General features: G+C 41.3%; 1 protein-coding gene across 4 annotated transcripts in view; it reads right to left on the bottom strand.

The window, feature by feature from the left end:
- Window positions 1-3,222: 3,222 nt before the first annotated feature.
- Window positions 3,223-21,227, bottom strand: part of RABGAP1 (RAB GTPase activating protein 1) — a 72,560-nt gene continuing 54,555 nt past the window's right edge. For all 4 annotated transcript variants that reach the window (XM_086624947.1, XM_086624948.1, XM_086624950.1 and 1 more), the window contains exons 15-26: window positions 20,474-20,548; window positions 18,152-18,277; window positions 17,425-17,568; window positions 16,734-16,775; window positions 16,264-16,392; window positions 11,888-11,980; window positions 10,775-10,885; window positions 7,883-7,987; window positions 7,329-7,412; window positions 6,484-6,555; window positions 5,742-5,939; window positions 3,223-4,940 (exon numbers count right to left, since the gene is read on the bottom strand). In XM_086624947.1, the coding sequence (XP_086481073.1) occupies window positions 4,818-4,940; window positions 5,742-5,939; window positions 6,484-6,555; window positions 7,329-7,412; window positions 7,883-7,987; window positions 10,775-10,885; window positions 11,888-11,980; window positions 16,264-16,392; window positions 16,734-16,775; window positions 17,425-17,568; window positions 18,152-18,277; window positions 20,474-20,548 (1,302 nt within the window). In that variant the 3' untranslated portion in view covers window positions 3,223-4,817. The remainder of the gene's footprint in view (window positions 4,941-5,741; window positions 5,940-6,483; window positions 6,556-7,328; window positions 7,413-7,882; window positions 7,988-10,774; window positions 10,886-11,887; window positions 11,981-16,263; window positions 16,393-16,733; window positions 16,776-17,424; window positions 17,569-18,151; window positions 18,278-20,473; window positions 20,549-21,227) is intronic.

Below are 21,227 nucleotides of genomic sequence, written 5' to 3'. Positions count from 1 at the left end.
AAGTCAGCGCGAGAAAAGCACATCCTGCCTCTGCCTGTGACATGGCGGCACCAAAGCCACCCCCTCGGAATAGCTAATGCTCCCCAGGAGGAGAACTCACCACCTCCCTCAGCCTGAGGGACTGTGGTATTGTCCGCAAAGGGCAATAAAAAAAGACAAAAAATGAAAAAATATTTAAATCCCGTGCAGATTAAGATAAAATGTTACACCTTCTCCACACAGACGAGGGGTGCCTCAGCGGCTCCGGGCGGGCCGCTCGGGTGCCCACCCTCAGCACCTCGTCCCCGCCCGGGCAGACCAGCCTCTCCTCTCGCCACCGCCCCGCTCCGTCCCGCTGCAGCGGCCACAACCGCACCGCGCGGTCTCACCTGCCACGAAGCTTCCAGCACACAACATGGCGCCCGAGCCCACCACGGCTGACGCCCAACGCCAGCCCCACCCGCTGCTGTCTCTCAAGGGCTCCTCCTGCTGCCAATCACCGCGCCAGCCTATCAGAGAGCACCGTGGGAGCGGCGGGCTCTGTCCCCGCCCCCCCCCCCGCTCCTCACGAGGAGGAGGGCGCCATGAGCACCGCTGAGGCAGCGGCCGCCCCGGCGCAGGTTCCGCGGGGCGCGGAGGTAATTCCTTCATTCCCGCGCACCCGTTGCTCTTTGCGGCTCTGCAAGGTGAGGCCTGAAGAAGTCAGGGTGCTGCGCACAGCCCCTCCTCAGCTCAATCAATCTCAGACCTCCGCCTGTTGAACTTCAAAGGCAGCTCAGCTCCGCTACTGCGAGAAAACACCCGACTTTCGCTGTTACACCCACACCAGGCAACAAATACTGCTCCTTCAGGGGGGCATCGGGCTTTTCTCACAGCCCTTTTGGTTTCTGCCGTTCTGTAACCGGGCTGCAGCTGTGTGGCCCGACCGGCCCACAAAAACGCCTTCGGCACAGGGCCTTGCTGTGTCCCGTTTCATCAGCATGCGGAAAATGCAGCAAAATCAAATCCTCATTCCTCAAAGTCATTGTGGACGTGCAGCAGTAAATTCCAGCAGTTTTGAAGGGTTTTGTATGCAGAGTCCTTGACTGCCCTTGCTAACGCAGAAGGAATAACTGCACAATAAAGTAGGGGGGGGAAAAAAGGAAAATTTAAAACAGAAAGCAATCCTCACTGTGCACACAGCAGCCACTTTTTTTTTTTTTTTTTACTTAAGAACGTTCAGTTTGGGTAGCTGGTTGGCACTGGCTTTGCTCTGTTGGGGCACCGGGCACGTGGCTGGGTGAGCCCCTTGCCCTGCAGCACTGCCCTCCGTCCCGCCGCGCTGCAGAACCTCCACAGATTAAGCTCTTACGTTGGGCACCTCTGACGTGTCTAAAGTTAGGCTGGATGAACGCAAGCCAAGCTGTTGAACAGATGGAGTGAAATCCTCCTCTTGATAACAGGAACTTTATAGCACCGCCACGGATAAGAAGGGCAGCTAAAAAAAGTCAGGGAGGTGGTTATATAAATTCCAAGGCGGCTTACCAGCAACACTTAAAAGGTAAAACTTTGATAGATCTTGAACATCCTCTTCCAGCTGCAGACCCTGAGCAGCTGAGTTCTGCAACAAAACTGAGACCGTGACACTGGAGCTACCACGCCACAAGGCACCAGGAACTTAATGATGCAGCACAAACGTGCAAAGCGTTAGGAAGCTGGAGCCTGGAGCACACGAGACTTAAAACCAAGCATCAGCAAAGTGGCACTTGAGTTCAGTGCACAAAACCAGCTGAGAGGCATGACTGACTATCAGCAAATAACTAACCATCTTATTAATGCCAAAAATGCTACCAAATACACTTGTTCCTTTTCATTTACAAGTCTGTAAAATACTTGTTGCTTACAGCAGCTCTGCCTCAATGTCTTTTTTTTTTTTTTTTACCTTGGTTATTCACAGTCTTGAACATCTGCAAATTCATCTTCCTCATCTTAAAAATGACCTGCTTCCTTGTGTTTCACAAGTAATTGTGCTTCAAAAGATGTACGTCTCAGTGCTGGATCCATTGTTCTTAATCAGCTGTGGATATTTTAGATGGAGTCAGATCTGATACACATTGCTAATATTTATTTTTAAGCACCAGAATTCTTCACGTAGATATCTAAAATAATCCATAATGATTGGAAACTGGCTAAAAATGTTTCTTATAAAATGTCGTGAAGAAATTAGTTTCTCACTATGCTTGTTACGTGTCCATACTAAAATGGGGAGTATACGCTGCATGCAGTTTTGAAGTAATGTTTACTTAGAAGGTGGAAGAGATCTGAACAATAAAGCAACTTTTCTCCTCCCTTTAAGTACCTCATTTTTGGAGGAAAGATGAAGCCACACTATCTCCCAGTCCCTCTGGGGAAGAAAGATAAGTGGATGAAGTGCTTCAGGCTTGAGTTGTTCCTTCTTCCCCCCTGCTGCCCCTTCCCATATTTACCTTCAAACTTTCTCCAAAAGTTGCAATTATTTAGAAATTGCAGAGTACGAGTTACCAAGGGATGCACCTCTGTGAGAGACAAAGCAGCAAAGACTATGCCCAACCTTCTAATGCCATTCTTTTAAAGCAAAAGCATAGTTACAAAAGTGACAGCGTGATAACAGCCTTCTAGAGCAGGGCTGCTTTCGGAGTCACCTTTAGTCATTCTGGGGACAAAAATACATTTTTACTCCTTGTTATCTCTGCAGAACACACACAGCTAGAGGAGCCTGCGCTGCACTGCGACCCAATTAGTGCAGTCATCCAGCCGCAGAGCCAAACCTGTGTTCAGCCACGACTCAAAAATCCTAGTGAAGATGACGAGAACGATACTTGACCCCACAGAATTTGTTACTGGTGATGATAAGCAGATCTAACCTACATTTATTTGCAGATCCAAGCGGAATTTAGAGGGCCATGGGAAAAAGATGTTCTAAATTGGACATGTTCAGTAAGTACTGAGTCACAAGCCTCAAGCTGCACAAGGCCATTTTGGCAGGTTTTTTTTTCAAAGCAAACTCTAGATTTTATTATATAAAGCAGCGTTGGCAACACTTGGAATATGCAGCCTTTTTTAGCAAAGCCCTTTGCAGCATGACTGTAGTTTTGGTCTTAGAGAAGTTTGCAGATGCTCCTGCTTCTACTTTAAGAAGAGAATTAGTTTTATATTGCAAAATATTTAATTAATTTCCTGTTAAAATGAAATGAAACAGCAAAATAGTTATACAATTTTACTAGTTTATATTTCAATTCATAAAGTATACACACTGCAACTATGCTACCACAATGTCCACGCATCTAATATTGATGGAGTTACAGTATTTTTTTTTTTTGGTATTAAACAATAGAGATAATGTATGCAGTTAAGGAAAAAAGCTTGGACATAGCATGTTCTATTCCGTAGTTACAGAGTACATTAGCTAGCATTAGTACAGTAAACAAGAAAAAGGTAGAAATACAAAATAAACCAAATATCTTTATATACAAACCAGTGCCTCTTATTGTTACCAGCTTATACTCACACTGCACACAAAATTTATCCACTGATGCAATAGATACTTCAGCATAACACAAACCATTATAAATTAAAAAAAATTACAAGGTGCAAAACTCCATTCTACAGCTTTCTGGTGAGAACTCAAGACAATCCAATGAAGAAGAAATCCAAGCACGTTGAGCACCTATTAGTGCAACTGCGTCGAGCGTGAACAATGACCTACACGACCTCTGAACACGTTACCAGGGAAGCTAGCTGGACAGCTACAGATGCTCGCAGCTACACTCACGCAGTGATTTTTGCCTCAAATATATCTCAGTTTATTGTTTCTCTGTCCCATTCATACCTATGTGCAAAACTAAATCCTGGAAGCTTTCTCAGAGCTTCACAGAAGGCCTGCTACAGCCGGGTAAAAACAGACAGACAAAAACAAATAAAAAAAACGGACAAAAAACAAACAGAAAGACTCGATTAAATGTCAGACCATCCACATAATCAGTACTTATTAGCAGTCCTAGTGTTGGGGATTTTAACGCTGTTGATATGTGGATCAAACAATATGACACGAAAGTGAAACGGAAGTTTGCCAACAATTCTGATTATTCTTGTCTAGCGCTCAGGCAAGTCTCCCAGCCTCAGGTTGTGAATTTGTTTGGCAGCCCATGCCAAAAAAGCCCAGAGTTGCATAGAATTGATTAGTAACAGAAAGAAATGCCAAACACAGAGAGATGGATGCTGCATCAACTAAAACAAAGTGGGGGTGCTCGACAGGAATGCTGAAATCATCCCCATTCACAATGCAAAACATGTCACCTCCTACTCTCCATCTCCTACCTCTGGGGACTGCTTTCTGGCACTGATGTAGTTCTTGCTAAAGCTGTCATCTTTTGTTGCTTGTTTTTTTTTTCTTTTCTTTTTTTTTTCTTTTCTTTTTTTTTTTTTTTTTACTTTGTTAGTGACACTTTTCCTTTCAAATAAAATATTAAAAAAGGTTATAACTGTAAAAAAACCTATCATATGTAAACTTAACAATTAGGGTTTGGTAAGTTCTCGTACCTAGTCTGTGAAAAGCCTCCAGCCAGCCCGCAGAATGGAGTGTTTCTCTGAAGAGCTTCAATCTAGCTACATCACCTGTTAAATATCAGTAGTATGAAGATCTTGTGTCTAGCAATAAAACCTCTCTTGTGTTTCCATCCTCTTTATCACTGACCTATTGAAATCCTGACATGCTGTGTTTATTTACATTCTGGTCCTCTCATGTCACAGAATTAAACATCTGGCCAAGGAAGGCAACAAAAGGTGTTGTGTTCAGAAGGTGTGTTTGAGAGAACTGCTTTTCAACAAGTCTCTTTTCCTTGGACTCCAGTCACTGTTTTTATAGAGCTTATTGTTCTGTTGAACCACGTTTTCTTTGCAGCTTGTACTTCGTTCAATGCCAGACCCAAATGGTGCTCCAAATCCTGCAAACGGAAGAGTAATTTCATTAATGAGTTATGTGTTCACAGACCAAGGTTATATGAGTTAAACTTAGAAGGCTCTAGGACATCTACAGTCTTGGCCACTTTAGAAGTTAAATAAGCCTTACATAAATTAAAAGTAGCACAACAAGCTGATGAAGGGAAAAAAAAAGAGCTTTGAAAAGCAAAACAAGACTTGTGTCATTGCCCTTGGTGAAACACTCAGCGTTCTTTAGTACATCCAAACCCTTTAATTCCTTCCCATCTGAGAAGGAGCTATTCCCACAGGAAGCAGACTTTCTACAAACTAATTTTTACGTTTATGTGAACAAGAAGCACTGACATACCAGTTTTAGGCTGAAAGAACAATGTTGCCATATTTTACACAAATACCTCAACACCTGGAGGGCTTTCCAATCATGTTTTAAGAAACGTGCCTAACATTTGTCACGTTACTTCTTCATTTAACATTGATTGTGAGATAAAGAAACGCATGATTCAGTACTTTTTCAGAGCTTGGATTTCTTCCAAGAAGCTGCAGAAGATCACTCAGTAAGTACTGCGCTGCAGCCAGGCAGATGTCTGGAAGTCACAGCAGCTGGTAAATACAGTCCATGCAATTTCAATTATTTTGTCTGCACACACCAAGTTTCAGACCCAATGTTTGGTTAAATAACCCACGCAGGAAATAGCAGGTTATGGTTCCAACCAACGGGATCTGTTCCAATCCCTCTACAACACACACCTTTTTCTAGGAATGCAGACATCCCATCTACACCACAAAACGAACCTCCAAAGCATTACCTGTATTTTACATTCTGCCTCCACAAGCTGCAGCTTGGTCTGGGCCAGCTCAAGCTCCATTTCCCTCAGCTGGTTTTTCAGTGTCTCCTTCTCCTCATCTGTGTCCTCATCTGAACCGTCCTTGGCAGCACTAGCAACCTTCACACGGCCTTCTTTATTGAAGAACTCCCGGCAATGCTCACAGTCATCCACTTTTTGCTAAAGTAAATACCTCATTGTGAATGCTTGCATTGAGGTGCTGGTGGCATGATCAAAGCCTTTTCCTGCCTCTGCTCTGGAAGAGCAGCACAACACAAGAGGGACCACTAATGACTTGCAAATGCAGGAACTTTCGGGGGAGCACAGCCAAGTGGGAACTCCAGCCACCCCCAGATTTATGGGCTCTGGAAAACACTGCTGTATTTTTGATAAAACTGTATTGCTACAATAATGGGCTCTGTACTGCCTACATGTTACTTTATGGTAAAAGACAGAGAAATCTCCTCCAGAAAAGATGACCCCTCAGAAAAAAATTGTTATTGCCCAGCATCAACATTAGTATGTAACCAATACAGCACGGGGGAGAGCTGACAGTTATTCATCTCTCCTCCAAGATCTCCCCCATAGAATCTTCCTTCCAAAACTGTAAGTCAGCAAGGAACTCTCAGCCACCATTTTAGTAACAAAATAAATGTGTGCTTTTTGTTAGGATTTTGCCAAGAGATTTAAACATGGTAGACTGTGGATCTATCCGGTCTCTTACCCGTATTTTCTCAATTTCAGCTTTATTTGCTGTTTGTTGCTTTTCCAGTCGCTCACTCAGCTGGGAACAAATCTGAGAAGCAAAATTATGTTACTAGACCATTTATAAATGTAAATTTCCTCCCAGATGAATGCTAAAGCACAAATAAATGCTACAGGAATATTAACATGGATAGTCTGAGGGCGCTGAGAAAGTCAGGAAAATTGAGATGCTGCATTAAGTTGTCTCACTGTACATATTCTTGTTCTCTACACATTATTCTATGCCCACAGGAAAAGCTGCAGTTTCATCATAAGTTATTTGCAGTTTGGCATGGCTAAAGGAGCCAGAAAAGGCAGTTCATTCCTCAAGACCTGTGCGATACAGACTTTAAAATGTTTTGAAGGTTATGGGCCCACTAAAAAGATAGATGAATTTGCTCCCTTGATACCTTACGATCAGGAGCCTGAATTCCAAAGTAATATTTTTGAAAGGAAAAAGGCATCTTTTTTATTTCTTAAGTGCAGTTAGCATTTGATTGAAGAAGGGAAGGCAGAAGAGAACATTTCTGTAACGAGGTGAACCTTTGATACACAAGAGCCCATTTGAACATCAGGCTGTACCTGAGGCTGTGATGGCTGATGACCTACAAATACCTACCTCGGGGCAAACAGAACTGACCACCAGGCATGAGGATTCTCAGCAAAAGAAAATGCAAAACCAACCACAAGCTTCCCACGTAAAATAGCTAAAACGTCTCCTCAAATGCATGGCACAGATCACACTTATTTCCAGAAATCTCCCAAAATACCTGAGGAAGTCTTGCAATTTGATAGCAAACTACATCACCATTAAGTTGTACTTACCTGTTTGTAGTCACCAATAATAGAGCTGTTCTTTTTGATCTCTGACTCTGCCTTATCTAGTTCCCTACGACACATTTCCTTCAGCTGTAGGAAAAAAAAAAAAAGTAAAGAATTTATACATTGGTACCGTGTGAAAAATAGGTGATATTTCCTCCTCCTGCTTAGCCTTAGTGCTACATTCTATACCAGGGAACAATGGTCTGGCTCAGCTCCATGCAGACAAGGAAAAGTTAGACTTTGGTGGCCATCACTGTTAGAAAAATTGACTAGTTAAGAGAAGAAAGTATTAAAAAAAGGTGCTGACAGTGGCAGTCCTGTGCTGCCTCTCTGCAGCAATCTCTAGCAGTCTGTGCCTTCACGATCTGAAGTTAAAAATTCACTACCCTGTGAAGCACCTGGCAGGAAAGTGAAGAATTCTGCTTTGCTGACGTCCTTTACACCACAGAAGAGGGACAAACATGACAGAACATTAAGTTCTTCCCACACTAGGCACTTTTTTTTTTTTAAACTTCTATACTGCACAGAAATGTGAAAATGACAGAAATGCTCCTAACCTGAGCTGATTCTTCTTCTAGGCGCCTCTTTTCTTCTTCCGCGTCGATCAGCTTCTGTTTGGTCATTAGCAGCTCCTTATTCAGTGCATCTGCCTTCTCCTCCGCCTGAAACACAACGAGTGGGGTACAGCACTGAGGAGGGGCTTTCTCGCTGTGCCCATGCCGCTGGGCAGCCGTGGGCACAGGCTCCAGCAGGACAGAGCCAGCAGTGCAGTCTTTTCATTCTTTTGAACAAGGGTCTGTTCACTGTTACTAATAACAGTAAAACTTTATTCTGAAAATTATTTTCCTAAAAATTACCATCTGTAATGGCAAAGCAGCAACAAATCAGAGTTAATGAAGTATACTCCTACACTCCATCGCTCCAAAACTCCTCCTTGAATTCGTGAATAGTTTTAGCAGAGCTGGAGTAGGGATTGCTCCAAAGAAATTCAGTAACAAACAAGTTTTCTTTTCTTATCCAGACTGGAAGTTGACCGATACATTTTGAAGACAACAAAAGGCACAGAACAGCTCACAACGTGCAGGACTGGTAAAAGACTTCAACCAGCTTAGACCTAAGTTCAATTTGCAAACGTTCAACCTTGCGATGAAAACAGAATTAATGAAAAATGCCTCTAGAATATTTAAAAATAAAACCTGAACTCTATGACGCCTATCAATGGACGTGATACCACAAGTCCTTATTATGTCACCCAGAAAATACTGCATGAAAAAACTCAGCTGCCAAAGTAAACACAGGAGTCAGACCTCTCTTCTCCTTTCCTCCTTAAAGTAAAGAGATGTCTCACCAGAAATCATCAATCCTTTTTTACTGCAGTTTTTGAAGAATAAGATGTATCACTAAAAAATCTCAGGCTCTCTATAAACCACTAAAAACTTTCTCTGCAAAGTTAAGACACCTTTTCCTATCCTATGCACGGCAACACAGTACTTCCCAATAGGTGCATGAATTCTACATAAAAATAGATCAATAACTCAACTGATATATAAAATCTTCAGAAAGTAGCTGTACCAATTCTCTTCAAAGGAAGAAAATCAAAAAGTGAATTTTAGTCCCTTGAAGTCCTGCTGATCCTTTAAAACAGATGGCAAAGGCAAAGAGAACATCTTTTCATTATACATGGTTTTTACGCTGGTTTAAAGTTAAAGAAAACTGGGATGTGGGAGTCCAACAACAGTAAAAAAAATGAAGCCTATTTTCTGGTCTAGTGCAAAGGATATTAAGGAAATTCTTGTATTTCCAAATGCTTTGCTTTGATCTTTTAGGCTGCAAGATTTCAGACCTGCCATGAAGGTATTAGAAAAGGTGTGTTAACAATGTCCTGTACTTTGCTTTCAGGACATCTGGCTGTAGAATGAAACTTACCATTTCAGGATCCAATTAGAAGCATGAATCGGGGCCCTAAAGTAGGATCAAACCTACCTATCTCCTCCTGGGGGATAACCCAAATGCTGCCAACACCATCTACCATCTTTGAAGGCAGGACTATTGTACATCCAACGAGGTATCTCAAAGATTTGCTTAATTTTGTTCCTTTCTCAGCTCTCCATTTAAACGAATCAATGTAAAAGCACAACTGTGTCTCCTACAGGCTCAAGCAGCCACAAACAACAGTTAATAGCTGATACAAAAAGCTTCTTCAGTACATGTTTTGCTGGAGTCCACCCTCTGAGTGCAACCACTGGGCAGTCTGCACAGCCTTCTGTGAGCTATCTTAACGAACAGCAAAAGCTGTTCCAGGTAACTGGAAGTGAACATTCCAATGCTTTGGGAAAACCTCGCTTCTAGAACGTACTTCTACGATTCACAGATTTTAACACTAAAGAGCAGTAGCTGTAATAAACCTGAAAGTCATAAACCGAACCTCATTAAGAGCAACATTCACCCTTTAGCATCAACATCTACCATGAATATTTTTCCAACAGCACGTTTCCAGGAGGCCGTGGGAAACCCTAAATTCTCTGAAGCAGATAAGCTGAAACATTTTAAGGCCTGTCAACTCCTGCACTGTATGATTTTCAAAAGTAATTTTCCTCTGAGATTTCAGAAATGCACTTATCTTGGTACAGAACAAGAATGGCAAAACACGAGCGCTTGAACTCTTCCCCTCAACTCCCCAAGCAGGTAGTCTAAATGTGTTCTAGCCTACCACGTGCACCACCAATGCCAGTATCTTTCTGTCTCTGCATGTCCTGTAAAAAAAAGCATATCCTAATAAAACCTCCCCAACATGAGCATGTAAAGAAGGGAACAGGACAGTAAGCTTGCAAAAAATAAAAATCCCGTAACAAAGCAAACCCAAAGTTTCCTCCTGAGAGCTCTACTGATATGGGAAACAACCCAGGACGATGAGTTCACATGGGCAGATTTCAACAAGCCAAATGGAAACCACAGTAACATTTTCAGAGTTGCCTAAGGTACCTGAGAATGATTCCACTGAGACCCAGACAGACTCAGACTTTCAGGTTTTATTAGGTGCTTTGCAAAAGCCTGTCTGCTGTGAAATCTTATTCATAAGAATACCAGTTGAAGGAAAACCACGTTATTATCTCTGTGACAACTCAAAGACTTGACATAGCTCCTGCTAGACTTTCTTTTAATATACATAGAGAAGAAAGCAACTGCCAAGTGCAAGCTCAGAACCTCTCCTCGCCCTCAAATTACTCAAATGGTTTTCCGAGTACTTGGTATTTCAGACACTGGTCCTGTTTCCCATGGACCTCTGACACGGGGCTATACATGATCACTCTGCAATAAGGACATGGAGGAAAGAATCCTATCTCACCCAAACAAAAAATACTCCGTGTATCTCCTCTTCAATGAGAGGAGTAATGAGGAATTAGCCCTAGTTCCTTGTCTCGACTAGACGGCATAAAGACGTGTCTTACATTGTCTAAATCTTTTCGCAAAGCAATCTTGCTGGTCACCAGTTCATGGGCAAGATCATCATTTTCTTGCTCAAGCCTCATGTTTGCTTCTTGTAGGCGCCGGTTCTCACGCTGTGGGAAACAAAACAAAGGAAATAAAGAAGACAGTCCTCCCAGGTTTTTGTCTATAAAACACAATGCTTACTGTGCCTAAGCACCAATGCTTACCTTACGTTTTAAGTATGCAAAGAAAACTCTACCTGCATGAAATTCAATGAGGACAAAACTAGCTAGCCATATTGTAAATATAAAATAAGTAAAACATTAGCTGTGAGAAGAAACCACGTATAAATAACTCCGCTCAGTTATTACTTGTTGAGCTACAGAAATGTTTTTGAAGACTGCAATAGTAGGGGTGTCGTTCCGCCATCAATACCTTGCCAGGAGGTTCCTACAAGTACTGTTTTTCTTGGCTCAAAATAGAGTTGGCATGCTGGAAACAGGTGAGAGAGGAGGATCCTGGGAAAATCACTCTATTTTCTCCCTCCTGTTACAACTCCCAGCACACAGACAGATATGAAAGAAAGCTTACATAAAATTCTTCAGCTTAAAATATATAAAATTATGTATGTGTATTGTGTTATGTATATACATACATAACTTTACACATAAAATTTATTCCTACATTATATATATATATTTGATAAATAAAATATTTATAAGATTACATACTTACCATAACATACATCATGTGAAATTAGGAGTGAAGGCAGCATTACAATCAATGAAATGCTGAGTTATAATCAATTAGGCATTTTCTTCCTGTTCATGGCTTTTGGTGCAATCAGCATGTTACATAAGTGCTAGAAATGGGCTCTAGTGAAACTGTTGTATAAGCCCAAATATAAATTCATACTACTCCTTTTTAAATTGTGAAAGTGGTCTCAGAACAACTGATTAACTGATTAATATTGCCAATATAGAGAGATTCACTTCATGTTCATGTAGCAGATTCCCCTGTTGCATCCAATTTGGTCATAAAACAAAGAAAACACCTCAAAGAAAAGGCGTCTTCGAGTAGGAACTTCCTGCAGGTACTGTATGTCAAATCAGACTGGAGTAGGGAAGCGTTACCTCAAATCTCTCTATAGGATCCTCCTGTTGAGCTTGCTGCTCTCTCATGGCATGATATTCTTTTTCATATTTCTTCAGCTTCTTCTGGCTAATCTAAATTAAAGCAGCCCATTAGTTCCTGCCCAGAACATCAATAAAAGAACACAATTCACAAAGGGTTATGGTACCAGCTTTAGGCAACTCCTGCCTTCTACAAAACACAGCTAATCTTCACTCAATTTTGAGTATCAAACCATTAGACATGGTCAAAACTTTTATTCCGCTCAGTATAAGGACAGAGGCATCCCTTCCTCTTATTCTTTTGCAGAACACAGGAGAGTTTTTGAAAGGCATCCACGGGAGCATCCTACCTGAGTTTTCCTTGGTGCTCCACAGCTATTTGATGCCCCAAACACCACCACGGCTTAGAATAAAAACTGCCTCGAAACCCACAAGATGTGTTTAATTTTTGCACTAGCATGATGCTGAGGTTTCTTCAGCTGCTTTTTCAGCTGTAACATTTGCCATTATGCAGAAGTGTTTGGGTTACTTCACAGGAGACTGCAAATGCTGAAAGGGCAAGAGGAGACTCAGCTGACATTTCTGCCAGTGTCACTCGAGCTCAGCAGAAAGCTGCCCAGCGCCAGGGCTGCCTCGGTGGCCCAGCGAGCAGCGAGCCAGAGGCACTATGCTCCGTGCCCCGCTGCTCCGGGACTCGGGAGGCTGGATTCTGTCCTCAGCTCTGACACACACAACGCCAGGAAAGCGACTCTCTCGGGGTCTCAGTTTCCCCCTCTGTGGGAAGGTAGAGAAAGGTGGTGTTGAACTCAGTATTCTGCGCACAGCGTCCAAGTCCTACAGGGACGGAGAACGCAGGAGAGCCTGTAATGGGTCCTGACCAGCATCGTGCCCAGTGTCAGCTGTGCCACACACTTCAGTGGTTTAGCAACACAGACTGTGCCAAGACCACTGCAAGCACTTCACATGCAAGTTTATATGCATCTAAATTAAATCTCTAGTATTAAAAGTTGCTGCTGAACCTTTATTATTATTACAGTAAACCGAATAAATTACAAAGCTACGTCTTCCTCTTTAAAAAAGCCTTGTCTGAGAAACATGTTAAATTTTACATGCATAAACGACAGGCAGAAGGGAAAACATGTTTAGTTTCTCTTACCTGTGGTTTTACCATGAACAACCTCCCTAGACATGAGCTGCACAAACCCGGTAGCTGGGCTCCCTCTAGTGAGAGCTGCACAAAACATCTCACCTGCTTCGGCTGACAGTTTTTTGGAGATGCCAGCCCATTTAACTGGAGTCTGTCCAGCCACATCTCAACTGCTCAAGTTAGTCTCACTAAGCACTCCAGACAAACACGCAGCGTATTAACCCTTTACTAACAATGAGACCAGTAACTTCAGTCGATTATTTCACCGCTCTGCCACTGCTGAAATACTGCCCAAAGTATTGGGTTTCATATACCAAATCTGAAGCTATGTAAAGGTTAGATCTTGAGACATGAAGCACCGAGGCATGTGAGAGAAAAAAGTCACTCCACTGTATTTTCATCTTCTAATTTTCCAAGAGCATTAAACGAGTTTTGCTTCTAGATATCAATAATAAAGTGATCCTGCTGTTGTCACTGATTCTGGACACTGGAGCCCCGGAGGGAACTGTGCCCTGGGAAGTCAGCAAGCCTTTGGGTTTGCATGGTGATAGAAGGCAGAAACGAACACTGAAGTCCCATCACCGTTTTTCAGGGGCACAGGAGGCAGCAGTAACTCCATTAACATTTGACTGCAATACTGAGGAGCGACTTTAAGAATCCAGTGTTGTCTCAAGCTGATCATTTACTGACCTCCTTTCCAGCAGAATGCTGCTGTAATCACAGTGTCTCAGCCAGGCTACTTCTCCCTTCCTATAAATGATTTATTTTGACATCAGGCCCTTTTCTGCTCAAAAACACTTCCAGATACAGAGCTGGAGATTTCTACTGACAGCAAAGGACTTATATTTTAGGTCAAAGAAAGCAATTATGTGCAGCACTCCCATCAGGGGCAACACACACGGATGTGATACAGAAGTGCTGAGCATCTGTGCAGAGCCGAGCAGTGCAGTCTGTTCTTTCTCCACAACCTCCCGTTTAATCCGCCCGAGAACACGCAGCACTCAAGGAAGCAGAGGACAACCTTGCTGTGTACCGCTCAGAGAAGACTGTTTGCTTTAAGTACTTCACACAGCAATGGGAACGTGGGGAATTTTGGCAGAGAGGGAAGAGGAACAAGTTGTTATTCGAAAACATGAAAGGCAAATGCACTCGTTTCACGTGATCTTAACCAGATGCACATGCAAACGTCTCATCTGTAGCTAATGTTAAACAATTGGAGAGCTAAAATAGCTTACTTTATTCTTGATTATTCCATAATTTCTACACTGGTTTCATATAAGACATGCTTGAACTCGATGCAGAATACTGCTATGTGTACTGCTACTACACCAGGAGTACAAGATGCCTCGAACGTTAACACACTAGGGAAGTTGTGTACCTATACATGGATGCTACAAAGAATTCCTCTAGTGAATTTTAAGGAAAAAGGATACTTTGAACCATACCAGTGTATTTGACTAAAATTAATCTACATGAAACCGTGAAGAAAGAATCACAGCTTCCTTAAAACACACAAAATAATCAAAGTTTCATTTTAGAACTCAATTGTTACATCTATAAAGAGAAATCAATTAACTTCCTAACTGCAACTTTTTTCCAAAATTCACTGTAAGGGCTTATTCCAAAGTGCCCATATGAAGCTTTAGTTACAATACTTACTGATTAGAAAAGCAATTGACTTTCAGCTGTGAGGTAATGCAATATTTGCTATATATAACTAAAGTCTTAAGGTCAAAGGCTAGAACTTTTATTTCATATAGTTATATTTAAGTCACAGGGCTTAGTGGGCAACAGAAATTTAAAACCCCTCACAAACAAGCAAAAAACCCTCCACTGTTCACCTCAATAGCTCAAATGTACGAAGAGAGCTCATGGAGCTCTCCGAACAAATTCTGTTAAGAAAACGGGAATTACTGAGATTAATTCATTTACGAGACAGCATCTCTCCAGTCTACGGTGCACGCCGAAATCTAGTTTCTGTGTTCCTATTCTGCTCAAAAGAAGACTCCTATAAGGACCACAGATGACGTTTTGCTGTAATACCTGGTTTCTATCATATGCCGGAAGTCTAATTATCGTCAGTTTTTCCTAAACATTGGCTATATGAACAAGTTAATCAATGATTTGTGGGAGAAGCCAAACAGCTGTGATGACCACATTAAAAGACAGTCTAGATGAGCTCGCTAGCCTCCAAACACCCTCGCAGAAAGCAGCAGGTACTTCAAACATGTTCAGAAACACCAGTGCACACCAGACACCGTACAATACATGTCAGAGCTCTGCTTCCAACCAGTGTCTCAGCACTTGTTTCCAGTACCCGAAGGAAAAGCCAAGGAGGAAGCCAATACTGTAAAGCTCTCACATGGGCTGCTCAGGAAAAACAATGCTTTTTTGCATTATTAAAAAACATCAGCTAACTGTGGCAGCACTAGACAACACACAACTCAGCCAGCACTTTGCTGAATTTCACATAAAGTAGACCCTCTTTAGCATACAAGATCACAGCAGATCAACCTGTTATTGTCAGCTACCTAGAGCACAACTGAAATAGACTCGAACAGGAAATTAACTTAAAACACCTTTAAAAAAGCAGCACACATTCACTTCCATAAACCAGTGACAAATCAAAACCTCATGGAGGGAATACATAAACCTCAAGGTCATTTCCCTAGCTTGACTTGCATGGAATTTTAAATGCCAAATCATATTCCTGCATCTCCCTAGAAGATCTGCAAATCTATCGATGCATTTTTAATGAGCTCCCTGTTGCAGTACATAAACATCACATGCACCCACAATTAAAAACAGCCATTTTCTGTCTGAACAATTACATTTTGTTTCTGCGTTATTTACAGTTTTAAATGAAATCTCCCCACTACCTCTTGAAGAAAGATACTATCCTGTTTGCAGCTACTACTGGAGAAAGATTTCATCAAAGACTTGCAGAGATGTCTGCAAATTTTTTACATTAGTGCCATTAGTAATTTAAGGGTTTTTTTGAAGTAGTCTGATTTTTAGTAGCACTGAATACTGCTTTCTGAAAGCCACTCTGCCTTTGAGCTGTCCAGGTGAGCCCACATCACTCTGAGAATCTTGAGGTTTTACTACATTTCACTGTCAAGCATCTGCAATGTATTTGCATTTGAACAAGCAAGTTGTAAAGTTACATATGGAGACAGAAATTGTACCCATTAAAGATACGCTTGCAGTTGTACCACTACATCTTTACCTTCATATTACATGCTAACTCCATCAGCTTTTTTGCATTTTCTTCTGAACGGTATCTCTTGGGCAGCTGTACACGGAAGAATTTTAAAGCCCCTTCAAAGTCAGTCAGTAACAAATCATCCTTGGTAGTCTAGAGACAAGGAAAGGAAAACCAGTAACTGCAAAGCAGATTTTGTACAATTACTGAATTACCGGAGACAATGAAGCAACAACAGCTTTGTAAAGCTCTGAGAACATAAATACTTTTAACCTTCTGCAAATAGTATTTGTTTCTATTTCTGCAGCCTTCTATTTCCTTGTCACTCCACCCCAAAAGCACTGTGCTGCACAGGGCACGCCAGACAACAGCACGTGTAATACAGGAAGTTGTCAGCTTTTCCCAAAAAAGTATAATTTTCTTTGTAACAGGCATCTTAATTTTCATACAGTGCACGATGATGCATAAAACACAATTTACCACTGTATACTCACTTTTAATAATCCCAGTGCAACGTTAAAGATAACACTTATTCCCTGGAGAGAAAAATAATGACAAAATTAATTAATTTCTCCGTATTTACCAGCCTAACTTTTAATTTATTTGGTGGGTTTTGTTGTTTGTCTAGTTTCTGTGAAAAGGACAACCAGAATATAAGCGTAACCAGGTGCTATATTAAACCAAAGGCCCATATAATATAATACTATATAGTATAAAGTATAAAATCATCTCAAAGTATAAAGAGTCTATATAGAAAGTTTCCAGAAGACAGAGCTCCAAGCTTGTCAGATTACCAGCATGAGAGTTAGCTGGGCAATTTTATATGCAATGGGCTCCATGTAATAATATTCTAGGAAAAAATAAGTTATTGTGTATAACAATTTAACAACAGAGGAACCCACATATTTGTAAGTTAACTCTCACCCCATGAACACTGTACAGAATCTCACATAGATTCAACAGTTATAAGAAACAGGAGATTATAATCTTTTATATAGCTATTGACTTGTAATTTTTATCTTTAGAATGCTGAGAACTCTCTTTCATTGCAGAAACATAACACTTCTGCATAAAAATAATTATCACATGCCTAGCTCTGAAAGAACAGATAGTAACAAGGACATGAATCAAGATAGAAACTGTCAAAAGTTGCCAGCAGTAAAAGTCTCCAATTATAACACATACCTCACATAAAAGTAAGTCAATAATATGGAAGACCATGTAGAGAGGGAATTTTGCAGTGAACAGGGTAAGGAACCACTGGGAAGCATACATGTGCGCTTCAAGGCTGATGTCCAGAAAGTGGTTATACAGATCAGGAATGTATTCCTAATAATCAAAAAAACACACAAATACTAAGAGTTAATTTATACTATTTTGGAATGGCAGCTGAAATCCCAAAGTAGCAGAAGGAAACAGGGTAGGGTGACAATCATTGCAGCAAGATAGGCTTCCCTGTCCACCCAAGCCTGGCAAGACAGCTGTCTGACATGCTAAAGGACCTTCTACGATGCCGAAGGCTTGCCCTGGTGTGGATGCTCAGGAAATCACACGCAAAATGAGTCCAATCTCATCTCTCCCCATAGCGGAAAACCTGGCCAGTGGATGTGCTGGCACTGCAAAGCCACTCTGCCTGTGCCTGCAGCGAGCTCAGGAGCCACGGCTGTGCCAGGCTGTACGAGAGCCACTCCGACTGCTCAGACACGTCTGCCTTCAGACTCACTGCACGCTGCCAGCGGCATCCGACTGGTCTCAAGGCAACGTTCTCTACTCCTAAAAACCCTCCAATATGGATAGTCCTCACCCTTCACCCTTACTAAGAGTTCCCAAACACTATTCTTGTATAGGATAAATTGCTGGTTTTGAATTGCAGGCTCTGTTCCGTTCACTTCTCACAAGTTTGAACACTTACCTGCATGAGGCGCTCCAGCTGATAGAACTTGCAGTGCAAATCCTCAAAGTTTTGTTTGAAAAGTTCCCTGAGTCCATAATCAAACATGATTTTGACCAGAACACTGAAAGCTTGCTCCTCAGGCATCTGTGAGAAAGGAAAGCGTATTTATCACTGAGCATTTCATTCTTCTGTGTCCGTTCCACTTGCCTTTACCTCTTCTCCTTCTTACAGGAAGGCCAAATTGTCACTACTGTTTCATCTGGCCCTGTCCTGGGTAAAAGTAAACCAGAATATTAACACGCACAACGAGGTCTAGTGTTGCAATCAGCATTTCATTCTCATTCTGTGGAATGAACCACCTCTTAACTGCCCCACTGAAAACACATCTTTCAGACATCAAGGCCAAAGCAGTTTCTTGGTGTCTTTGTTCCAGATCATGTCAGAAGCAGAATCCTACAGATTTTGCACAGCTTAACCCCTTGTCACCTACATGACTAAAACGAATGCAGTATTATTAGAGGATGTTAAACAGGATCTTTCCCTTATTCTGAACGCTATTTTTACCTTTTTTAATTACATTATTACATTTTATATTTATTTATTAGATGGCATGAATAAGAGAGACCAGTAACTGCTAACAAAAGCTCCACGTATCAACTCAGCATTGGTTTGGGAATGTTCAGTATCCCTTTCCTGCCAAAATGTGAAGAAACACTCATCATGGCTCATCAGTATTTAGACGTTTTTCCCTGATATTAGAATTCAGTTTTCTTATTTCCATAGTAAAGTCTGGCTTCAGGTCAATCACTTTTTCCTGTAAAGGACAGAACATTCATCTCAAGTATTCTATTATTAATCTGCAGATGGAGTTTGTTGAATCCGAAAAAATTGCTGCAGAAACATTCCAAACGGGTAGCAAAGGACTCACAGAAACTTAATTTCCTTTTCTGCAACATTTCTTTTTAGTATTTATTTTCCCTAGCAAAGGCTGACTTCAAAGAGATCTAATAAAAAGAAACTTATTTGAAATTTAGCCTTTTTAAATGCATACATTTTCCCAGAAGGAACAGCTATTGTTGAAGAAGGAACTCTAGAAAAACACATGGTTCGCTCTTGACAGTGAGTCTCTCTAATGGAATCGATATTAAAAAAAATGGATGCATGACAATGAAAAAGCTAAAAGAAAGTACGTATGCTTTGGTGAAAGTGTTTGGTTCTCCTATAAGAAAGTATCACCCTTCTTGATCTGATTCAGTATAGTAATAAAGAATTAATTGCTCATTAAGTAAATATTTCAGGTTATCATTTAGCTTTTGTTTCAAAAGAATGGAGTTTACAACCTCTTCTATATCCTCCACTGACTTTACAACATTATGGAAAATACTCCACTGAAGACCAGACTTCCACTGAAAACTGCAGAGAAGTCCTCATGTTTAGTTCTCTCTTGTAGCAATCACTAAAAAGCAGCTGGGGAAAAGAAATCTCAGAACACTACTGGGCTTAGGAACTCTGTTCAGTTTCAACTACCCATGCTTGCAATAGAAACACTGATAAAAAGCAGATATTACTTTGAAAAAGAACAATCTATAAATAATTTGTACAGATTTCTAATCCTCTCGTATTTCCCAAGTGTGAGTGAATCTAAAACTTTTGCTTCTGATACACAGCAACCATAAGTCTCTCTAGCTTCTGAACACGCAAGTAATTAAAGGCTGTTACTCTGATGAGATCACTTCTACCAACAACAATTAGTTAAAAAAGCATAATTCGGTATCTTTTAAAAAAATTAATATATTATTGTACCCTTTGTTAACCTCTAAACCCAAGAAGCACAAAGGTCTCCAGTACAACAGCCCACACAGCAGCATACTGCTCAAAAACCGCCATCCCATCCAAGTCGTAAATACAATTCTGTGTATACAAGACATATGGCAACTAATATCCATATTTCTGACTGATTCCAATAGAAATATCTCCTAAAAAGCTTAAATCTGACCTTGAAACCCTTTAACAGAAACATTTACGTTGTTGTCTGACACACAAATTCCATGCCTACTAGCGATCCTGAGTACAACCTGTAGCCTTTGGAATGGAAAAGGTCCTGAAACAGCAGCACAGTGAGACGGACGCTGACTGTAGACGAGACTCCTGACGAATACCACACAAAGTTTTGAACAATATACTCTTTTCTGGCTAAAATCACATTCTTATTGACCAACGTTTAAGCGGGTATGTGGCTTGCAACCCTACTAGTTCAGGAGTTACCAACGTTTGTTCTAGGCAAGTGGAGCAATATTTATTTGTAAGCTTAAAACAAATGGGGAAAAGAACACCACTTACATGTAGTAGCAGCACAGCAGCAAGAAACGACTGGCCTTGACAGTAGCCAATCTCTTCATCATAGACAGAGTAGGCCTAAAAAATAAAAAATCAAGACTTTACAGCATATCTGTCTCCAGCTATAAACACAAAGAAAACAAAACACTGCATTGAATATAGCTCCATAAAATCTTCAGGGGTGCTGGAACCTTAAAACATTCCAGTTGAGATAACTAAATACAACAAGAAGCTGTCTATTTTCACTGATTTCCTCCTTCAATGCAACTTCAATGCATGCCCATGGCTTTGTAACATTTATGGGAGGTAGACAGTTATACAGTTGTCTTTAAAATTGGAGATAAGACAACAACAGCTTAAGGCACACATCACACATAAAGGACACAACCAACATCATGGCATTTCTTTTTCAAGAGGCAACATCAGTGTGATTTCCTGCATGTGTCCCTAACTTTGCCCGCACAACTCTGACAACAGTGACAACAGAGAGCACACTGCAGCCAAAGGTGAGCTGCTCTCTATGGAATTAGCCCTCATCTCCATCACAGCATATAATTTGTCCCGCTGGATCCAGGCTGCCATGTCTGGACTCACGTGAAATCTCTGCACCAAACACCTTCGTGCTCAGTAATCCAGATGGGTTTCTTCCTTTAGGTCTTCTACCTGAATGGCACGATAACCAGCTAAACATCTACAATGAAGGACCAGTCTGAGCCCAGTGCCAGACTCTGTCTCCATGACATGGTTAACTGTAATA

This window comes from Tauraco erythrolophus, chromosome 22 (assembly GCF_009769465.1).
Source record: "Tauraco erythrolophus isolate bTauEry1 chromosome 22, bTauEry1.pri, whole genome shotgun sequence".
Taxonomy (NCBI): Eukaryota; Metazoa; Chordata; class Aves; order Musophagiformes; family Musophagidae; genus Tauraco; species Tauraco erythrolophus.
The sequence above is the reverse complement of the archived record's forward strand: the minus strand, read 5'-3'. Positions and strand labels throughout refer to the sequence as shown.